At 41.3% G+C, this 24,270-nt stretch overlaps 2 protein-coding genes across 3 annotated transcripts in view; both read right to left on the minus strand.

The window, feature by feature from the left end:
• The window catches only part of LOC124795648 (tectonic-1-like), a 98,041-nt gene extending 75,846 nt beyond the window's left edge, over positions 1-22,195 (minus strand). The window contains exons 1-2 of the mRNA XM_047259721.1: positions 21,764-22,195; positions 16,602-16,835 (exon numbers count right to left, since the gene is read on the minus strand). Of these exons, the coding sequence (XP_047115677.1) occupies positions 16,602-16,835; positions 21,764-22,195 (666 nt within the window). The remainder of the gene's footprint in view (positions 1-16,601; positions 16,836-21,763) is intronic.
• An 89-nt stretch (positions 22,196-22,284) lies between these two features.
• The window catches only part of LOC124794695 (B9 domain-containing protein 2), a 71,876-nt gene continuing 69,890 nt past the window's right edge, over positions 22,285-24,270 (minus strand). For both annotated transcript variants that reach the window (XM_047258256.1, XM_047258257.1), the window contains exon 5: positions 22,285-22,471. In XM_047258256.1, coding sequence (XP_047114212.1) covers positions 22,293-22,471 — 179 coding nt within the window. In that variant the 3' untranslated portion in view covers positions 22,285-22,292. The remainder of the gene's footprint in view (positions 22,472-24,270) is intronic.

Raw genomic sequence — 24,270 nt, forward strand, 5'->3', positions numbered from 1 at the left:
CACTGTACTTAATAGTGCATGCATTTTCAGAGGGCAGTAAACACCTTTAATGTTATGTCAAGCCAGGATTCAGCCGATTTTGTTTGATACTTTGCCAGTGTACAGCAGACATGTCATTCACTGCACCTCCTCTTCTTAATCTGTCTGTTGGGCTTGTACTTTCTGCCTGAAAGCTTGTCAATTTGTCTCTGTGCTTAAATAGTTTGCACTCCCTTGGTAGGTTTTCTTCATCCAATATTGTGCAGTGTAAGAAAACAAATTATGGAGAGATAAATATAATAACCAATCTTGGATCATACGAAGTAAGCGATACTACACCGAAGACAGAAAAACCAAAAATCCACTACTGCATAGCTATACAAAAAGTTTAAATGTCAACATTTAGAAATATTTAATGTAATTATAATGATGATTTTGGAGTTCTCAAAAAAGATTGAAAAATTTATCGTATTTTATTTACAAAATGTATATTCCAAAGATTGTTTTGCATAAATAGATCGATACATGATAGTAATTTCTTTGCTACATGTTGTTAGAGGTAAATCTTTGTTCTTTTGTGCAGTTGGTTGTTTGAGTTTGAAGGGCAAGGATGGAGAATGAGTTGTGTGTTTTTTATTGATTTGTATTGTGAAGCGAAGCGACTGAAAATTTGTGTGTAATTCTGCAGAAAATCCACCAGAATTCATATTATTATTGAAACATCAACCCGATCACCCTCTAGACAATTACAGAAAGATAAACCACAGAAAGCAAATGCACAACAAGCCATCAGTACACAACAAAGAAGGGCAACATAAAATATGAGTATTTGTATTAACAACAGTACTGGTTATTTAAATTTGACTGTCACTGTCACTTGCTGCAGTGTGTCACTATCTCAGCATGGCAAGTGCTGTGAAAATGTGATCAGCTACCCAAGTTACTAACTTACTCCAAACATAGACATATTTCTATGCCATCAGTGTTTGCAAAAGTTATTGAAAAGGCTATGTATGTAAGGATAATTGATCATTTTATATCACACAATTTGCTATCAAATGTACAGTTCGGCTTTAGAAGTCATTTAACAACTGAAAATGCTATATTCTCTTTTCTCTGTGAGCTACTGGATGGGCTAAACAATGGGTTTCGAATGCTTGGCATATTTTTTGATTTAACTAAAGCATTTGATTGTGTTGATCACAAAATATTGCTCTAGAAGTTGGACCATTATGGAATACAGGGAGTAGCTTACAATTGGTTCACCTCTTACTTTAGCAACAGGCAGCAAAAGGTCATTATTCACAACGTTGTTAACGGCTGTGATGTGGGGTCTGAGTGGGGTACTGTCAAGTGGGGGGTGCCCCAGGGATCAGTGTTGGGGCCACTCCTGTTCCTTATTTATATAAATGATATGCCCTCTAGTATTATGGGTAACTTTAAAATATTTCTGTTTGCTTGGTAGTAAAATATGTTGTGTGCAACACTGGCTCGGTTTCAAATAGTGCAGTACATGACCTAAGTTCACAGCTTGTAGAAAATAAACTAATGATAAATCACAGTAAGAGTCAGTTTTTACAGTTTCTAACACACAATTCAACAAAACCTGATGTTTTAATTTCACAGAATGGGCATATGATCAGTGAAACTGAACAGTTAAAATTTCTAGGTGTTCAGATAGATATTAAGCTGTTGTGGAAAGCCGACATTCAGGATTTTGTTCAGAGACTTAATACTGTCATTTTTACAATTCAAACAGTATCAGAAGTGAGTGATTGTTCGACACAAAAATTAGTCTACTTTGTTTATTTTCATTCACTTATGTCATTTGGTATTTTATTTTGGGGTAACTCTTCCCATTCTAAAAGGATATTTTTGGCTCAGAAACAGGCAATTCGGGCAATAAATGGTGTAAGTTCACGAACCTCTTGTCAACCCCTGTTCATGAGTCTGGGTGTTGTGACATTGGCCTCTCAATATATATATTCCTTACTGTCATTTCTTGTTAACAATATTAGCTTATTCCCAAAAATAAGCAGCTTTCACTCGGTTAATACTCGGCAGAAATCAAACCTGCATTTGGATCGGACTTCCTTAACTCTTGTGCAAAAAGGTGTGCAGTATACTGTTGCATCCATTTTCAATAAGCCACCACTCGAATTCAAAAATCTTAGCAGTAATCCATGCACTTTCAAATCGAGACTGAAGAGTTTCCTTATGGGTCACTCCTTCTATTCTGTTGAGGAGTTCCTTGAAAAATTAAGCTGATTCTTCTTGTGTTGTTGATTGTGTTTCCTTAAACTTATAGATTGACTTTTTTCAGGTTCATTAACATTTATTTTTATCTGTTATTACTTTTATGTTGTAATTTCATGTACTGACACATTCCATGACCTTAGAGATCTGCTCCTCAATTTGGTCCTGATGTTTAAATAAAAAATAATAAAAAAATTAATAAACCAACATTGGGCAACAAGAGGGTGGAGATGGTCAGAGCAGGCCCTGTGTAACACTGCACGTAGCACACCCTCACAATATGAAGAATGATGGCAGCTGGCAGTGGAGAGACAAATCAGTGTGGGTGGATTTCCTGTACATACTACATCCTATAGTGCTCTCCATTCTGCACTTGACTAAGACATCCAATTGGGGAGTTCACCATTCTCTTCCACCTCCATGATGAGTTTGATGCTAGCATGCAGAGAGACAAATGTCTTTCACTTCTACGTGACCACACCACAAACATACCATCAACATATCAGAAAAATTGTAGACCTCAGTGCAGCTATTTACAAAGCTTTGTCTTCAAAGTCCTTCATAAGCAATTTTGCCACAATTGGTAACAGAGAGCACACCATGGCAACACCATCCATTTTGTCATCATAGTCACCACTGAAGAGAAAGAATGTTGATGTGAGGACAAATTTGCAGAGGTTAGTCATTGTCAGGTTGAATTTACCCAAATCAACTTGAGGAAATCAGCATGCTGCACTCTAGTGAAGAATAATACCACACCAAAGCTCACCATAAGGTTCTGCTCATGAAGGCACAGTTCTTGCACCTTTTGAAGGAAATGTACAGAGATCCTGATGGGGTGCTGACATTTACTGACGTAGGGCTTATATTGCCATTAGATGTTTGGCCAACTGGTATGTTGGTGTGCTTTTTTGGTTACAATAGGACATAGAGGAACATCCTCATTGTGAACCTTTGCTAAGCCATAGAGTCTTGATGGCGCAGCAGCTTGTGGTCAAAGCTTCTTGATGATTTCCTTCAGCAGTGACTGTCACTGAAGCTCAATAATCTTCTTCTTCACTCTATTGCTCCTTCCATCCCTAGCCAGATCCCAGCCCCACATACTGTTCCTGCGTTGTTGCTTGGCTCATGGAATCCCGCCTAATGGCCTTACCATCAAATTACCCATCTCTGGCTGCCACCTCTCCTTCCACAATTAGCTCCACCTGTTCAGATTCCACCAATCCTTAGCCCTAACCAACATAATCTTGCAAAACCATATTAACCAAGCCCAAACCTCCTTGCAGTACCTTCTCTCCATCCACAAAATTCTCCAGCTATGCAATCCCAAATTCCTGGAACCCGTAACACACACTGAAACTCTTGCCCTGCAGGAACTTGAGCAACATGCACAATGCCACACCAAAAAGCTCCCCATCCTGCTCACTTCCTATTCCCACCTTGGAGTACCACTGTCCACCACCTCTACAACAACTTCCAAACCTCCCCCATGTTCCCTCATAGCTGACAAACCCTGTCTTGCAGACCAACTACACTTACCCCACCCTCCAAAACTCCCTCCCACCACCACACAGAATCCAGAACCTAACCGGACCCATAACACGGTCATGAACCTTTCCTCCAGAAGTCTTAGCCCTATCAGTCCTTTCCAAAGGCCTCACCTTTTGCCCCATTCCCAAATTCAATCATGCAGGACTTGTTAAACACCTTCTCTCCTTTTCCCAGTCCCTACAGTGGAAACACTTTTTCGCCACCAACCCTACCAATCAGACTCATCCGAAGAGCAATACTGAACCTTGCCTAACTCAGTTCACTCCTCCATCCAACCATGATCCACCCCACTGCCCCCAAATCACCCCCTGTTAACTTTCTAGAATTTCTTAACCTTGAACCTTGCCTCACTATCGTTCCCCCAAATCCCTCAACATGCAAAATAACCTTACAACTGCAGAAAGAACCACAGTCCACCCTCTAAAAATTGATCCTGACCTAATAATCCTACCTGTGGACAAAGGCTCCACCACTGTTGTTTTGAACCATGAGGATTACCTGGTGGATGGACTCCACCAGCTCTCAGATACTTCCACCTAAAAACCTTGCCATAGTCACCCCATTCCAGAAATCCAGCAGGATTTCCAGTCACTACGCAAAACCTTAGGCCCATCCCAGAACCTCTCCCCAGAGTCTATCTCTCTACTTGTCCCTACCACTCCATGCACTCCCATCTTCTACCACCCAGGATGCCCCATTGTGGCCGGTTGCTGTGCCCCCACTGAGAGAATCTCTGCTCTCACAGACCAACACCTTCAACCATTACCCAGAACCTTCCCTCCTATATAAAAGATACCAACCATTTCCTGCACCGACTCTCCACAGTTCCCATCCCTATACCACAACATGCCCTGCTCATCACTATTGACACCACCTCCCTGTACACTAACATTCCTAATGCCCATGGCCTTACCACTATTGAACACTACCTTTCCTTTCCCAAGTACTGATGGATTCCAAACCAACAACCTCCTTCCTAGTCGCCATGACCAACTATATCCTCACCCCCAATTACTTCTCCTTTGAAGGCATTTCCTACAAACAAATCTGGGATACAGCTATCTATGGGCACCCACATGGCACCATCCTATGCCAACCTATTCACGGGCCATCTAGAGGAATGCTACCTAAAAACCCGGATTCCTAAATCCCTCACCTGGTTAAGATTCATTAATGACAGCTTTGCTATCTGGATCGAAGATGAGGACACCCTATCCACATTCCTCTAGAACCTCCACAAGTTCCCCATTTGCTTCACCTGAACTTACTCACCCCACCAAGCCACCTTACTAGATGTTGACCTCCACCTCACCTCAAAGATGGCTACAGCAGTACCTCTGTCCATATCAAACCTACTAACCACCAGCAATACCTCAACTTCAACAGCTGCCACCCATTCCCTACCAAGAAATCCCTTTTGTACAGTCTAGCCACCCATGGTCATCGCATCTGCAGTGAAGGGCAGTCCCTCTCGAAATATACTGAGGGTCTCACTAAAGCCTTCACTGACTGTAATTATTGTCCCAACCTTGTACAAAAACAAATCTCCCATGCCTTATCTTTCCAGTCTCCTACCATCTCCCAAAGTCCTACCATCCGCCCACAGAGGAGCATTCCCCTCATAACTCAGTACCACCCAGGACTGGAGCAACTGAATTACATTCCCCGTCAGGGTTTTGATTACCTCTCGTCAAGCCCTGAAATGAGAAATGTCCTGCCCACTATCCTTTTCACCCCTTCCACAGTGGTATTCCGCCATCCACTGAACCTACACAATATACTCGCCCATCCTTACACAACCCCTGCTCCCAATCCCTTACCTCATGGCTCATACCCCCATAATAGACCTAGATGCAAGACCTGTCTCATACATTTTCCCACCATCATCACCACCACCAACACCACCACCACCAACACCTACTCCAGCCTGGTCATAAACATCACCTATCCCATCAAAGGCAGGGCTACCTGTGAAACCAGTCATGTGGTCTACAAGCTAGGCTGCAATCACTGAGCGGCATTCTATGTAGGCATGGCAACCAACAAGCTATCCATCCGCATGAATGGCCTGGCCAAGAAACAAGTGGACCACCCTGCTGCTGAACACACTACCAAACATAATATCCTTCATTTCAATGACTGCTTCACAGCCTGTGCCATATGGATCCTTCCACCAACACCAGCTTTTCTGAATTGTACAGGTGGGAACTTTCCCTGCAATACATCCTATGTTCCCATAACCCTCCTGGCCTCTTGTTAGTCACTGTCAGCCCTTTCCCTGTTCCCATTACAGCACTAACAGCCATCATTTCACAACAACACCCAGTCTTTTTATTTCTCTCCTTTTCCATTACTTACCCCCCGCCCCCACTCCCCACATCTCCACTGCTCTCTGTTTAACTTGCAGCACTTCACTATCTGCCACCCTCGGCATACTATCCCTGGCCCTCTCCAAACCAGCCTCCTCCTTATCCCCACCCAGTCACCACTCCCATCATGCACTGGTGCTGCTGCTCGCAGTGTGGTTTCAGTTGCCTGAGACTGCAATCGTGTGTGTGTGTGTGTGTGTGTGTGTGTGTGTGTGTGTGTGTGTGTGTGTGTATCTATTGTTGACGAATGCCAATGGTTGAAAGCTTTAATTGTGTGGGTCTTTTTGTTGTGCCTATCCGTGACTCAGCATCTCTGCTGTATGGTGAGTAGCAACTTTCCTTATAATATTGTTACATTCCATCCTGGATTTTCCATTGCTTGATCTCTGCCCATGAGATTGATTATGATTCATTGCTGCTCTTCTTGCAGCTGTTGTTCTCTTACTGCCACCCAGTCATTCAAATTTGAACACTTGTTTGGTAATAGCACTGCGTCATGATTGGTCCACATTGAAATATGAGTGGCCCATGGACTGATCAACAGACAAACTGCAGGCAGCTAAAATCACAGTGATGGTTCAGAGCAACTTCTGCAGTCCACACAGGCCACAGGAGTACTGAGGCGCCAGAGCCCTGTATCTCGCAGTGTCATTCTCTCTCCCACTCTACCCATTTCAGCATGTGGCCAGTAGTGGGGAAAGGTGTGGGGGGAGGGGCTCAAATGGCTCTGAGCACTATGGGACTTAACATCTTAGGTCATCAGTCCCCTAGAACTTAGAACTACTTAAACCTAACTAACCTAAGGACATCACACAACACCCAGCCATCACAAGGCAGAGAAAATCCCTGACCCCGCCGGGAATCGAACCCGGGAACCCGGGCGTGGGAAGCGAGAACGCTACCGCACAACCACGAGATGCGGGCGTGTGGGGGGCGATAAAAGCATAAAGGAGCAGAGATGTAGCAAAGATGCTCATTCTAAGGTATCATCTGAAGGTGACAGCAAGGTGCACTGTCAAAATATTGTGTTATGAAAATGGCTGCAGCTGGCTGGCCACCTGACAACAGTACAAATACTTGATTCACCATGAAAGCCTAAGATCAAACATCAGGTTCCTCTAAAGGGAGGAGATGCATCAGACACTTAAGCAACTGGATAAACTTTGTGATGGAAAAGAGCATCTTCTCAGTTCCCTCACCTTTCCAATGAGGTGCTGTGACCACAGGATAATACCAACATTAGCAAGGGTTGTCCATTATATAAAAACTGCAATGCCCATTGGATCACAAGAATAGCTAGTCTGGCACTTGTAAGGGAAATGATCTGGTACACTTGTTGGCAACTGGATACAACATCTATGGAATTACTCGCACTCCAGTTATAGATGGTTGTTAACACTTGCCTGATTCTTGGAGGTGGGCTGATGCCATTTCTTTGGATCATGTGGGCTGATATCGATGTAATACTACCACCAAACAAGTCTCCAAGTTTGAACACATGGAAGTAAGAGAACAACAGCCACAAGAAGAGCAACAATGAACCACAATCAACTTCACAGGCAAAGAGATTGATGATGCAGCAAACTCAGTTCTGGAAAAGGGACTCAACTTTGCATCAACACTGACTGCTATGCCTGATGCAGATTTCATCTGGGGTGTAGAACCAGTAATTTCCACCTTCCCTACAACCAATGCAGAAGAGATACATCCAGAAACACGTTGCATGCTCACTAGAACCATCCCACCAAGAATGAATGTCATGAAAGTGGAAAGAGCTGCCATTCGAGAACTATGGAATGGTCCTGAAATAGTCATTCTATATGTGGACAAAGGAAATGCCACTGTACTGTTACTGGTGTCAGAGTACAATCACAAAATTTATGACCTACTCTAGGATCCAACATATGTTGTTGTTGTTGTTGTGGTCTTCAGTCCTGAGACTGGTTTGATGCAGCACTCCATGCTACTCTATCCTGTGCAAGCTTCTTCATCTCCCAGCACTTACTGCAACCTACATCCTCCTGAATCTGCTTGGTGTATTCATCTCTTGGTCTCCCTCTACAATTTTTACCCTCCACGCTGCCCTCCAATGCTAAATTTGTGATCCCCTGATGCCTCAGAACATGTCCTACCAACCAGTCCCTTCTTCTTGTCAAGTTGTGCCACAAACTTCTCTTCTCCCCAATTCTATTCAATACCTCCTCATTAGTTATGTGATCTTCCCATCTAATCTTCAGCATTCTTCTGTAGCACCACATTTCGAAAGCTTCTATTCTCTTCTTGTCCAAACTATTTATCGTCCATGTTTCACTTCCATACATGGCTACACTCCATAAATATACTTTCAGAATCGACTTCCTGACACTTAAATCTATACTCGATGTTAACAAATTTCTCTTCTTCAGAAACACTTTCTTTGCCATTGCCAGTCTACATTTTATATCCTCTCTACCTTGACCATCATCAGTTATTTTGCTCCCCAAATAGCAAAACTCCTTTACTACTTTAAGTGTCTCATTTCCTAATCTAATTCCCTCAGAATCACCCGACTTAATTTGACTACATTCCATTATCCTCATTTTGCTTTTGTTGATATTAATCTTATACCCTCCTTTCAAGACACTGTCCATTCCATTCAACTGCCCTTCCAAGTCCCTTGCTGTCTCTGACAGAATTATAATGTCATCAGTGAACCTCAAAGTTTTTATTTCTTCTCCATGGATTTTAATACCTACTCCGAACTTCTCTTTTGTTTCCTTTATTGAAAACTGAAAGGAGACCAGACCAACAGAGTCAAGAAGAAGACTATTGAGCTTCGGCAACAATCCCTGTCGAAGGCAATTGTTAAGAAGCTTTGACCACAAGCTGCTGCACCACCAAGACCTATGGCTTACCACTGGTTCACAAACAGGATATTTCTCTCTGTCCTATTGTAAGCATCATACGCACACCAGCATACCAGCTAACCAAACATCTAATGGCAATATGAGCCCCTATGTCAGTAAATGTCAGCACCACATCAGGATTTCTGTACATTTCATTCAACAACTGCAGGACCTATGCCTCCATGACCAGGACCTTATAGTGAGCTTTGGTGTGGTATCACTCTTCACCAGAGTGCAGCATACTGATTACCTCAAATTGATTAGTGGAAATTCATCCCTACAATGACTAACTGGAATTCCTCCAATATCTGAACTCTTTGCACACTAACATCAAATTCACCAAGGAGATGGAAGAGAATGGTGAACACCCCTTTTTGGACATCTTAGTTAAATGCACAACAGACAGCACTATATGATACAATGTGTACAGGAAAGCCACCAACACTGATTTGCTAGCTGCCATCATTCTGCACAGCATGAGGGTGTGCTACATGCAGAGGTACACAGGGCCTGCACAATATTGGATGAAGAAAGCCTACAAAGGGAGCTTAAAAAATTTACGCACATATTTCAAAAAGAATAGCTACAGCAAGCGACAAATTGAAGGGCTTTCAGGCAGAAAGTACAAGACTAGCAGATAGAAAATAACGAGAAGGAGGTAATGGTGTATCTGCCTTATGCCTACAGGGTATCAAACAAAATCAGCTGAATCCTGGCTAAATGTAACTTAAATATGTTTCCCATCCATCTACAAAAATACACGCCCTATTACGTATGGTGAAAGATGACTTGGGGCTTTATAAACCAGGTTTTTACCATATTCCATGTAAATGTGGTCAGGCATATATTGGGGAGACTGTATGGGCAACTGAAGAAAGATCCAACACACACAGGTGACATACCAAACTTCAGCAAACAACAAAAATCTGCAGTTGCAGAAAACTGCATGGCTACAGCAGACTCTGTGAAGTATGAAGAAAAGGAAGTGCTAAGACAGAGCTTGTCACTTTGGGACTGTGTTCTGAAGAAGGCTACTGAAATACAAGTGGCTGACAGGCTGATCAACAGAGACAATGGGTTCACTCTCAGCAAAGTTCGAGACTCGGCACTCAACCACCTAAAATAACAGCGTTGGCTGAGAGCGACTTCTGTGCTCAACACAGGCCACAGGGATACTGAGGAACCAGAGTTCGCATCCAGCATCTGGTGGCACCATCTCCCCCCACCACTCTGCCTATCACAACATGCAACTTGCAGTGGAAGAAAGGGTGGGGGATGATAAGAGCATAAAGGAGGCGGGATGTAGCCAAGCTGCTCGTCGTACCTATATCAACTGAAGATGATGGCAAGGTATGCTATTGAAATATTGTGTTACAAAAATGAATGCATCCAGCTGGATATTGAAAAAGAGTACAAATAGTTAATTTGCTAGGAAAGCCTAAAATCACACATTGGTCTGCATTTCTTCTGTTACCCACAATTTCTTTGTAGTCACCTTTCTCACGCCATTTTTTTAGATGAACTTTCCTCCTCAACTGAACTTCCAAGTATCAAATTATGGAAGCTCCAGGTAAGAATATTGACAATGTAGGAAAAGATAAATTGACCATAAAGATAATATACTAAGTTCCAGAAAGATACAATTAAGAGACAGTTACACAGAAGCTTACGGCCTCTGCCTTTGTTGGAAAAAGAGAAACATACACCATTCATTCACACAAGCAAGCACACCTCATGCACACGACTGCCAACTCCTGCAGCTTGGGCCAGAAAGCAACTGTCACATAGGATGGAAGCAGAAATCTCGAGGGGTGGGGAAGGTGAAGGGGAAGGGATAGCAATATGCAAGTGGCGGAAGATACAAGCACTGTCTGGCAGTGTATGCAGGGACTAGAATGGGTGGGTGCAACAAAGAGGTTGGGACACAAGAATGGGAGGAGGTGTTAGGACATATGGAGTAGAAACTGTTGGGTGGAGGGTGTCGGGACAGTATGTTACCATAGGTTGAGTCGAGGATAATTAAGAGAGCAGAGAATGTGTTGTAACGATGACTTCCTCTGTGAAGTTCAAAAAAGCTGGTAGTGGAAGGGAGGATCCAGATGGCTCAGATAGTGAAGTAGCCATTTAAATCAAGCATGTTATGTTCAGCTGTATGTTATGCCACAGTGTGGTCTACTTTGTTCTTGGCCACAGTTCTGCAGTGGCCATTCATCCTGGTGGACAGCTTGTTGGTAGTCACACCAATATAAAAAGCTGTGCAATGATTGCAGCAGAGCTGGTAAATGACATGGCTGCTTTCACAGGTGGCCCAGCCCCTGATGGAGTAGGATAAACCTGTGAGAACATTGGAATAGGGGGTGCCAGGTGGGTGGATTGGGTAGGTCTTGCACCAGGGTCTTGCAGAGGGATATGATCCTTGTGGCAAGGGGTTGGGATTGAGAGTGGCATCGGGTAGGTCTAGGATGTTGTGGAGGTTGGGTAGGTGATGGAACACAACTTTAGGAGGGGTGGGAAGGATCTCAGGTAAGATGTCCCTCATTTTAGGGCATGATGATAGATAATCAAAGCCCTGGTAAAGGATGTGGTTCACTTGTTCCAGTCTGGGGTGGTACTGGGTGATGAAGGGGGCACATTTCTGTGGCTGCTTCTTAGGGTGGGTGGGGGGAGGGGGGGGGGCTGGTGTTGTGAGAGGAAATAAGATGGGAGATCTGTCTGCAGACTAGGTCTGGGGGATAATGCCTACCTGTGATGGCCTTGGTGAGAATCTCAGCATATTGGGCAAGGGGCTTCTTGACATAGCAGATACACCATCTCTGTGTGGCAAGGCTGTGAGGGAGGGATTTTTTTGGTGTGCAAGGGATGGCAGCTGTCAAAATGCAGCTACTGCTGGTGGTTGGTGAGTTTAATGGGGACAGAGGTGTGGATGGAGCAATCAGAGAGGAGGAGGTCAATGTCTAGGAAGGTGGCATGCTGGATTGAAGAGGACCAGGTGAAGTGGATGGAAGAGAAGGTGTTGAGATTGTGGCGGAACAATGATTGGTGCCTTGGCCCTGAGTCCAGATTATTAGGATATCATCAATGAACCTGAACCAGGCTAGGCGTTTGGCGTTTTTGGAGGCTACGAAGGTCTGCTCTACATGGCCCACAAACAGTTTGGCATGGAAGGGTGCCATGTGAATGACCATGGCTGTGCCCCAAATTTGTTTGTATACCTTTCCTTCAAAGGAGAGGTAGTTGTAGGTTAGAATAAAGTTAGCAAGGTGTATGAGAAATGAGGTAGTGGGTTTGGAGTCTGAAGGACATTGGGAAAGGGAGTGTTCAGTAGCAGTAAGACCATGGACATGTGGGATGTTGGTTTATAAGGTGACATCAACAATGATGAGTAGGAATCCAGGAGGTACAGGGGTGGGATGGTAGAGAGTCGTTGAAGGAAGCGGTTGGTATCTTCAATGTGGGAGGCTAGATTGTGGGCAGTTGGTTGGAATGCTGGTCAATGAGGCTGCAATTCTTTCAGCAGGGGCACAATAACCAGTCACAATGGAGCATCCAGGATTGTTGAGTTTGTGGATTTTGGGGAGCATGTAGAAGGTGGGTGTGCGGGATGTCATTGAGGTCAGGAGGGAAATGGATTTAGGGAAGAGGTTATGGGAAGGGCCTATGGCTTCAAGCAGGGATTGGAGGTTGTGTTGGATTTCTGGGATGTGATCACTATGGCAGAGTTTATATGTGGAGGAGCCAGATAATTGGCAGAGGCCTTCTGCCAGGTTGTCACTGTGACTCATAACAACAATGGTGGAACCTTTGTCTGCAGATAGGATGATTAGGTCAGGATTAGTTTTGAGGTTGTGTTTGACTATTCTTTCTTCTGCTGAAGAGTTTATATGTGGAGGAGCCAGATAATTGGCAGAGGTCTTCTGCCAGGTTGTCACTGTGACTCATAACAACAATGGTGGAACCTTTGTCTGCAGATAGGATGATTAGGTCAGGATTAGTTTTGAGGTTGTGTTTGACTATTCTTTCTTCTGCTGAAAAGTTGGCGTTGTGAGGAAGGGGCCTAGGGATGGATGGTGAGACTAAGTTGGAGGTAAGGAATCCCTGGAAAGTGACCAGCAGGTATTTAGGTGGGAGAGAGGAGGTGGGAGGATTGTGGTTGAATGGTGGTATGAACTGGGAGAGGCAGAATTCAATGTTGGAATTAGGTTGTCTTTGGATGGAGCGATTGACAACAAATAAGTGTTTCCATTGAAGGAATTGAGAGAAGGAGAGTAGGTCTTTGACAATTCCAGCATGGTTCAATTTGGGTGTAGAGCAAAAGGTGAGGCCTTTGGATAGGACTGAAACTTCTGTGGAACTGAGGGTTTTGGTGGAAATATTAACAGCAGTGTTACAGGAATGTTTCAGCTGTGGATTTGGTCCAGAGTTGGTACGGAGTTTTTGGGGATGTGGCAAGTTGAGAAGGTCAGATAGGCAGGATTTAGGTGCTATGAGGGATGGATGAGGAGGAACACCGTTACTAGGATAGGGGCAGTAGGATGTCAGCCTGTTGGATAACTTATGTGGACGGTGTGTGGAAAGCTCCTCCTGGTGATGGAGAGCAATGGATTCAATTTCAGATGTACGAAGCATGAACTGAATAGTAGCAGTATATTGCAGAGGGATCAGAGATGGTTCTGGGATGTCTGTCCCATGGAGATGTATGTGTTTTTGCAGTGCCAGGTTTGTGAGAGACAGGGCTGGGGGTATCTAAAAAGGTGAGAGTCACTGTGAAAGGAGCCTCCAACTTATGGCAACATATTCTCCCCACACCCTCCACCCAACAGTTTCCATCCCCTCTGTTCTATCAGCTCCTCCCCATTCTCATCTCCCACTCTCTTTGTTTGCCACCCTCTGCCAACACACCCACCCATCTTTCCCCTTCTTTTTGCTCTGTTTTCCCCTCCTCCCTGCTCCACAATCTGGTGACACTGTGCCTATTGGCATTCTAGACCCTGCAAACTCTGCCGTACAGGGTCCTCTCTTGCCCCACCTGTGCACTGTTATGCCATCATTTTTCCCTTGCCCTTGCTCTTCCCTGTTCCCTCCAGACTGCTGCTTCCATCCCATGTGACAATTGCATTCTGGCCCAGGCTGCCAGAGTTGGCAGTCATGTGTGTGAGGTGTGTTTGCTTGTGTAAATGAATAGTGTGTGTTTCTATTTTTCCAGTGAAGGCTGAGGCCAAAAGTTTATATGTAAGTGTCTTTTAATTGTGCCTGTCTGTAACTTAGTGTGTTATCTTTACATAAGTAGCAATCTATCTTTTCCTACATTTTTGATCTACCTAACATGGTATTCATACATCTAAAAACAAAGATGCTGTAACTTACCAAACGAAAGCGTTGGTATGTTGACAGAGGCAATAAACACACAAACAAATTTTACAGTAAAAAGGGGAAGGTGAATACAAAGTGAAACTACTGGCACAAACAAAAAGAGAAAGTATTCATATATCTAAAAACAAAGATTCTGTAACTTACCAAACATGATATTCATTATCACAGTCTCAGAGAAATTCAAATGCACACCTTAATTTCTCAATAACCCGTTACTCACATTTTGGCTTTGCTCTTTCCTGAAAATTTTCTTACATATAAATTATGATCCAACTTTATAATTGCTACTACGTACACCTAGCAATTCAGTATCTTATTTTGGAATCTCTGCCTCACCATGAAGCAATGCTGCTAATATCTTCCTGTGACTACTTTTACAAGTACACATTCTCCCCTCATGATTTTTGAACAGCACATTTGCTAAAATTTACAACAGAGCTCAAAATGTCTTCTCCTCACTCATTTCTATCACCAAGCTCATGTTCACCCATAACTTTGCTTTTATTCCTTATTCTAATACAGCATTCCATTCCCCCTATGATTATTAGTTTTTTGTCTCTCTTTAATGCTAAGCTGTCTGTTCAGTTCCCTACTTGTAAAACTGGAATTTATACCTCAGCTATAGTTGTTGGTGTTGGGTTGGTTTTGACACTCTGTTTCTATTTCATATCTGCAAATGAACCAATTCTAAAAATTTTCTTAAGACTGTCTGAGGTATAATCTTAATAGCACACATTCACCTCAGATTCTATACTGAATTTGCAGTTCAGTTAGCCCCTCTTCTAACTATAATCTATCTTAGATCCCTCAAACTAAAAACTCTGCCCAGTTCTTGGAAAAAGCCACAGGTCACACCCATCTAAGAAGGGTAATAGAAGTGAGCCACAAAACTACTGTCCAATATCCTTGACATCAATTTGTTGTAGAATCTTAGAACATATGCTGAGTTCAAACATAATTACCTCCTCAATGCCAACCAGCATAGATTTTGAAAACATCAATCATGTGAAACCCAACTTATACTTTTTCTCACATGACATTCTGAAAGTTTTGGATCAAGGCAATCAAATGGATGCAATATTTCTTGATTTCCAAAAAGCATTTGGCTCAGTACCACTCCTTCACTTATGTCAAAAGTACAATCATATGGAGTACCAAGTGAAATTTGTGACTAGTTTGAGGGCTTTTTGGTAGGGAGGACACAGCATTTTACTTTGGATGGATGTCGAAAGACCTGGGGTGTGCCCAAAGGTAGTGTGTTGCGACCATTGCTGTTCATGTTGTATATTAATGACCTTGCAGACAATATTAATACCAAAATCAGGTTTTTTGGAGATGATGCAGTTATCTATAATGAAAAATTGCCTGAAAGAAGCTGCATAAATATTTAGTCAGATCTTGTTAAGATTTCAAAGTGGTCCAGAGATCAGCAACTTGCTCTAAATTTTCAGAAATGTAAAATTTTGCACTTTACAAAATGAAAAAGGTAGTATTTATGACTAAACTATCAATGCATCACTGCTGGATTCAGCCAACTCATACAAATACCTGGGTGTAAGACTAGGGATATGAAATGAAATGATCACATAGGTTCATTCATGGGTAAGGCAGGTGGTAGACTTCGGTTTGTTGGTAGAATACTGGGGAAGTGCAATCAGCCAACAAAGGAGATTGGTTAAAAATCACTTCTGCAACCAGTTCTAGAATATTGCTCAAGTATGTTGGACACATACCAGATAGGACTAACAAGTGTACTGAATGTTTACAGAGAAGGGCAGTATGAATGGTCACAGGTTTGTTTAATCTGTGGGAAAGTGTCACAGAGATACTGAAGGAACTGAACTGGAAGACTCCTGAAGATAGACATAAAATATCCTGAAAAAATACATTAACAAAGTTTGAAGAATTGGCTTTGAATGATGATTCTAGGAATATACTACAATCCCCTACATCTTGCTCACATTGAGATCATGAGAATCAGATTAGAATAACTATGGCATACACAGTGTCATTCAAACAATCATTCTTCCTGTGTTCTGTATGTGAATGGAACAGGAAAAAATCCTAATAACTGGTACAGTGGGATGTATCCTCTGCCATGCACCTCCTGGTGGTTAGCAGAGCATAGCTGTAGATGTAGATGTTGGTGCTACTGGAAATATATATTATTATAGTCAAACATCAGTCTTACCTTTCCCTCCATATATTTCAAATGCTTTGGAAGGTTTTCTTTCACAATGCAAAACAGACCATTACTAGTAGTAGTTAATTTATATTTTGTGTTGTTTTTATATATAAACTGGGTTCTGTAGCAATATCGAGGATCTGGAGACAATGGTGGTTTTTCTTCACATCTGAGGAAAACTAATCGGTCCTCCTCTGAACAGTCAGCATCACAACAGCAGTTTATGTCACATGAATTTAACTGCAAAAGAAAATATGATATTAAATCATAATTTAATTCTCTTTACATCATCATGCTTTTACGATTATACATGCACACTTAAAGACATTAAACAAAATTTACATACAGATTTCCATATTTCTCAAAAGTACAAAGTGAATTACGTGTAACAGTGCAATAATCTTTCATAATGTGGGGAAAAGACATAAGGCAGGAAATTAGGCATCTTCAGATAATCAGGGACTGGGTGCTCATTGTCACATCATTATCATCATCATCATCACAAAGTTTTTTGAGTAATGGCCTTAATCTGTTTTTGTGCTTGGCTTCAACTAGACCGGAGCAAAGGTCATTGGTGCACGGAAGACCTCTGCTCAAAGTACCTGTCAGTCATTAAAATATTGTGTGCAAAATCACACTGAGGGAATTTCCAAAGTAAGGTACCTGGGACCTTACTAGGTTTGAGACACTGCCACAGCAGTTGGAGAAACATTTAAATGCAGCCTCAGTTTGGTTACTTGGCAAGAATCCAAACATGTAACATCAGTGGCCCCTAATTTCTGTGTGTTAGGTAGTGACAAGTAATGAAACAATCAGTGTGAATAGTAAGGAGAGATATCCTTGAACGTAATCCTGAAAATACTATCTCTCAAATGTATGGCACAAAAACTAATTCTCAGGATTTTTAGAATGGAGATAGAGATTATTACAAAGGTGACTACCAACTTCAAGAACCTATGAAGATGGAAAGGTCAGTTTCATTTTTTCATAATTCAATTTTATAGCTAACAATTACATATACAGTTTATATTCTGATTATATGTCCAAAAAATATATTTTTTCTTGCAGTTTAGAGAATTAAGAGGTATGATAAATAATATGGAGTATTTTTAATTATGAAATTGTGTAATTAGACCCCCAATGATGCAAAATATTGTCCTGGGGTAACTTGGGCATGAATTTTTGAACAAATGAATCAAAGAAAGTCTTATTTAAATAGATTACTGTAATTAATAAAAATATGAATCTTACTATAAGTTACGACACTGTTCACATAGAAAATATTTATTGAAATGGTTGCAGTAGTGTGCTGAAGATGAAAACAGGGAGTAACACAGAGGGACACATTGCAATCAACATAATAATATCAGCTCCCTCAGAATATTTTCTCACTATTTGCATAATGGACAAGGTTGTGCATTGCACACTGCCTTGTTGGATGTTACATCCTTTCTGCAGATGTGAGATTTTGCACTTCTTGATGACATTTATGAAGGCCTCAGACTCAATTACTTCAGGAGCACATTGAATAACCCCATCCACTGCCACTGTTAAACATTTTTTTAACTTACATGGTTGGTTTTTAGACAATCAATCTCATTATGCAACATTAGCATCTACAAAACTCCACATATTAAGAGAAACAGTGTCCCTTCTTAATGAGTGCAGGTGAAACATGCAAACTGGTGTTAAATTTCCTATCAGTTTCCTATCAGGGTTTATTCAAGTGTTACCTCCCCAGAAATCGCCTTGAGCTTATGGAGAACATAAGCTCCTTGGTACTTTGGGATCAATGCCCCTGTTGGCTTCAATCTCTACTGCAGGGGCGTTAATGTAGCACTGGATTTACAAAAGTGAATATATAAATTCCGCCATGCCATTTTAAAATGATGAAAAAACGTTTTTTTAACTATTTGTTTCTGTTTTGCAGGCAATGGATAATATGACAGGTGTCATTCAGCATGATCTACTGCAGTCAAAAACTACTTGAAGAGATATTATCCTCAAGTGATGATTCTCTTCTTGTAATACTTCGGTGTTACATAATGACCTGGATAGAGGATTATCCCTCTCACCCTTCCCGTGGGTGCAGTCATTACTTTGCCCATCCACAAAGCCATAGCATCTCCCCTATTCAAGTTCTTGCTCTGCATGAATAACAGCTTTCTGGTGTATTATTTACCAAAATATCAGTTAGCTGTGGTGGTGCACAGAACTTATTACTTGTCAAAAAATACCTATTGTTCAAAAAGGTTTACCTAAGTGTCATTACAAATAGTGAATATATTTGTAACCCTGCTTGCTCACTAAGAGTGCGTCAAAACAGGTTTATAAACCCTAACTACCAATTTTTACTTCACTATCTACTGCCCGGTTGAGGGTTTTAAGTGACTTTTCCTCTCCCCTGATCTTTGGTTTCATCCTTTTGAAAACGCCTAAAGCTTAAGGTAGCTTCAACTCTGAGTGTTTGTCTGTCCTCTTTCAGTTCCTGATGAACAATAAGCTGATTTTTTTTCCATTACAGAAATAGTTAGCCTCCAATTTTTTTTTCTTTCACAATGTTTGAGTAAATTGTTATATTCAAGGGCAGGGAGTACAACATCTGTGTCCCACCATGGTTACGACACTTATACAGTCAAAAACAGAATCTCCATCTCTCATAAAATGGACTTCCTGCAGGACTGACATGTTATATGGGTAGGACATGAATGCACTGCAGATGGCACACAAGTGTACAGCAATGACTGTGCGGAGACAGGTGGAGGAGGAGATGGATATTGAGAGGGAAGACAAAGAGGTGACGAGGTGGAGACAAAGGCAAAATGCATGTGAGATGGACACTGTGAGGAGGGGGGGGGGGGGGGGGAAGAGATGGATAGAGAGAGGGGCAGGAGGAAATGGACAGCAAGAGGGGGAGGTGGAGAAGCTTATGTCCACAAATCAGCATGGTTTTAATTCAAATGGCTCTGAGCACTATGCAACTTAACTTCTGAGGTCATCAGTTGCCTAGAACTTAGAACTAATTAAACCTAACTAACCTAAGGACATCACACACATCCATGCCCGAGGCAGGATTCGAACCTGCGACCGTAGCGGTCGCTAAGCTCCAGACTGTAGCGCCTAGAACCGCACGGCCACTTCGGCCAGCAGCATGGTTTTAGAAAGCATCACTTCTGCAAAACTCAGCTCACCCTTTTCTCACATGACATGATATGTTGTGGACTATGGATGGAGGGTAACAGGCAGATTCCATATTTCTAGATTTCTGGAAAACATCTGACATGGTGCCCCACTGCACGCTGTCTACGAAGTTCTCAGATGTGTGAGTGGCTCAAGGACTACTTAAGTAATAGCACCCTGTATGTTGTCCTTGATGGCGGGTATTCATCAGAGACACGAGTATCATCAGGAGTGCCCCAAAGAAGTGAGATAGCTGTTGTTCCCTATATACATAATTGATTTGGTGGACAGGGTGGGCAGCAATCTGTGATTATTTTCTGATAATGCTGTGGTGTACAGTAAGGCATTGAAATTGAATGACTGTAGGAAGATAAAACATGACTTAGACAAAATTTCCAGTTGGTGTGATGAATGGCAGCTAGCTGTAAATGTGGAAAAATGTAAGTGAATGCAAATGAATAGGAAGAAATATCTGTAATGTTGGGGTACAGTATTAACAGTGTCCTGTTCAATGCAGTTACACTATATAAATACCTGGGCATAATGATCCAAAGTGATATGAAATGGAACGAGAATGTGAGAACTGTGGTAGGGAGGGCAAATGGTCCACTTCAGTTTATTGGGAGTATTTAAGGAAAGAGAAGTTCACCTGTAAAGGAGACAACATATAAGATGCTGGTGTGACCTAGTCTTGAGTACTGCTTGAGTGTTTGGGGTTTGTACCAGGTCATATTGAAGGAAAACATCAAAGTAATTCTGAGGAAGGCTGATATATTTGTTACCAGTAGATTCGAATGACATACCAGTAGATTCGAATGACACTGAAGTGTCACAGAGATGCTTCAGGAACTCAAATGGGAATCACTGGAGGGAAGGCAACATTCTTGTCAAGAAACGTTATTCAGGAAATTTAGAGAAACAGCATCTGAAGATGACGGCCAAATGATTCTACTGCTGTCAACACAAATTGCGTGTAAGGATCAGGAAGATAAGATATAAGAAATTAGGGCTCATATGGAAGCATATACATAGTCATTTCTAACCTCGCTCTATTTTCGAGTGGAACAGGAAAGGAAATGACTAGTAATGGTACAGTGTACTCTCTGGCATGCACTGTATGGTGGGTTGTGGAGTGTATATGTAGATGTAGAGAAAGAGAGGGCAGAAGAGGAGATGCATAGAGAGAGGGGGAAGAAGAAGACATGTTGAGAGAGGGGCAGATGGGCAGACAAAGATGGGAGGAGGAGATGGATAGAAAGAGGGGGGAAGAACAGCTGGACAGAAAAATTGCAGGAGAGGAGGGAGGTGGAAGTGAACTAATGGAAGACTGGAATAAATAAGTACCCAGGCTGTGCTGGGTTTCTGGGCCAGTATGTTAATATTCTGTAAAAAATTTCCACTGGAAATTTTTTATTTTGGCCAAATTCATTAAATTTCTTCAGATATGTTCTTTTCCAAATAAATCTCCATCACGACTATGAAATCTTAAGACATCTCTCAATTAAATTATTTGCAGGCTCCCAAGTCCTTAACGAGAGCTTGTATGAAATTCTGGATAATACATGTACTCAAATATTACAGAGCTCTCAGAATTCACAATGTGAATGATTTGCTTCAGAATTAACTTCCTTCTTCATCTTCTTACACTGCAACAGTGATTAGTTTTCATAATTAATTTTTGTGATGAAATTGTTACTCAATAAATGTAAACATGCAGATGACAAAACCTGGAAACATGCACAACAATATTTGCCCCGTCTCAGGTAAGACTGATTTCAGGATTTTATACCTGATGTTTTATTCCCAGTTCGAATATGTTTTGATTGTCACTATATGTACTATAAACACTGCAGTATTATTTCTGTTTTGGGTATGACTGATTCAGACTTCTTTCAACTGCAGCATCTATCTTTTCATGCAACAACACAGGCAGGAAGGTAGAGACAATGATTAAAAAACTGTTTTCACTAGGACTGCAAATTACTTACCTCTAAATCACAGGCACAATTTTCCTCAGGAATCCATCGTGGTTTTTCACTCACTGGCAATACACTTGTAGTGACAGCCACATATGAACTTTCTGTTGACTTGCTACTTGATGGTTCTGATACCAAAAAAGTGTTCTCTAAAGTAACTGGAAGGGTATGATTTTCCACTTGTGTAACATTATTCAGAGTCAGATTCTCATCATGATCTCCAAAGTTTGTTGAAACTATAGTTAGTGTGGAATTTACATCTGATTCATTAGTTCCTAGTTCTAATATTTCTGTTGTACAGAGGGTCTCATTGTTATTACAAATTTCACTATGCCCATAAGAAAGATAATTATTTGGGGAAGACAATAAATCTTGCATTTCAATAGGCCTAAATAAACATAGACTGAAAGTTAACAGATGTAATAATGTATTCAGAAAGACCATTGTAAACTTTTTATCTCCAACAATTCTAAAGGAAGCAACATTCTTATTTTCTGATGACTATTACCATAACTCATATGAAGAGAATATACATTTGTAACTAATATTCAACACCAAACTTATCAAAGTGCCTTAAGATAATTCCCAGTTCCATGTGAACAATCCCCATAGTTTCAGTCTGCAATCGATATCTGTCATATCCACAATAAGCAAGTTCAACATTCTTCAACTGCGGTCCACCCCCAACAAAATATTGCCGTATTTGATCACGAAGTGTACCTGAAAGATAAAGTAAGTCATAGTCAAAGGATGTTCCCAAGTGAAGTGTACATAAAATTCAAAAACAATTTGATTTTATAATTTTCAAACAGAAATTTCATGAAAATCCAGATCAGAATAATGTACCTTCATTCTGTAGTACTGTTTTCTGATAATGTCACAAAGAACAGGGAGGTTGTAGGAAAAATATGAAAACTATGGAAAAAATTATACAGAAAAATTACTAGACTACAAAGAATAAGCACAAATGTGTAATGAATACACGGTGGTCTGACAGAATATTAAGCACATTGTAACACATGTGACAACAACAAACTGATCCACAACAATTTTGTATATATTCAGCCACAGCAGGACCACATTTCATCATTCAGCATTCAAAGAAAAGTTGTTTGAGGGTCCATTGAACACTAGCTTAACTTTTGGCCTTCAAAATTTTCTTGTGTTACACTAATCTACATAAATACTTTGGAATTAACACTCGAGTGGATGGATCATTTTTCATAACCTGAGCAGGCACCCAGTGTACTTCGTACACGTGTAAAGAATGACTGTCTTTATGTTACAAAGGTAATTATGTATCAGCAAAACCAAAGTTTAATCTTAGTTTTATTAAACAATGATCAAATAAATTTACATAATATGAGCTAAAGCACTGTTTACTTAAACTTTCATTGCATCAGTCTCTTGCCCCACAGCAATGAACCATTAAATGGCACAGTTGCATCAGATCCCAGCCAACAATTTACTTGATTACTAATAGCTTTCTAGTAGCTACCTTCAGTATAAACTTTTTGATATTTTTGGCAACAATGATTTGTCTTCAATATGTAGCCTATATCCATCTGAACATTCACTACAGCATCTTGACAAACACTGAAGGAAGAACTTTTTGAGATTTTTGGGGAAAAAAAGATGCACCTTGAAGCAATTACCCAAATGGGACAGAAATCAGTAGATGTGATGTACATATGCAGACAAACTAATGATTAAAATTTCTGAAAAACTGGATGATTTTTTCAAGAGAAAGAGCTTTGCAAATATAGCAAGCCAGTAACACATTTGTCCACCTCTGGCTCTCATGCGAGCAATTGTTTTGGCTTGGTGTTGATTGATAAGAGCTGTCAAATGTCCTCCTGAGGGATATCATGCCATATTCTGTCCAGTTGACACATTAGATCACCAAAATCCCAAGCTGGTTGGAAAGCACTGCCCATAATGCTCCAAACATTCTCAATTAGGGAGATATATGTCAATCTCGTTGGCCAAGGTAGAGTTTGGCAAGCACAAAAGTAAGCAGCAGAAACTTATCTTGTTGAAATGTAAGGCCAGAATGGCTTGCCATCAAACTGGGGCATAGAATATTGTCAACATACCACTGTGTTTCCAGGGTGCCTCAGATGACAACCAAATGGGTCCTGCTTGAAATGAAATGGCACCCTCAACCTGATTGTAGGCCAAATGTGCCCGATACCCATGTGAATGAGTTTGTTGGTGTAGAGAGGTCAAAGGTAGTTGGAGCAAGAGGCACTGTGGGCTCAGTGCCCTTTTTGTGGGCCACCTATTAATGCTCCTTGCAGTCACTCAAGTACCAGTTACACATCGGATCAATGATAATGATAAATCAGGAGCTGTGAGTGCCTTTCTGATGATTGCTTGTCCTCTCGTTCTGTCATCTCTTTCAGTTCACCACTTACTTCTTGATGCTGTGCTCATCCATGGTTCACCCATTCCTGTCAACATCATCAAATATTTCATTGCTCCTATTCAAATGCCAAGCACTTAACTGATTACTCCAA

This window comes from Schistocerca piceifrons, chromosome 4 (assembly GCF_021461385.2).
Source record: "Schistocerca piceifrons isolate TAMUIC-IGC-003096 chromosome 4, iqSchPice1.1, whole genome shotgun sequence".
Taxonomy (NCBI): Eukaryota; Metazoa; Arthropoda; class Insecta; order Orthoptera; family Acrididae; genus Schistocerca; species Schistocerca piceifrons.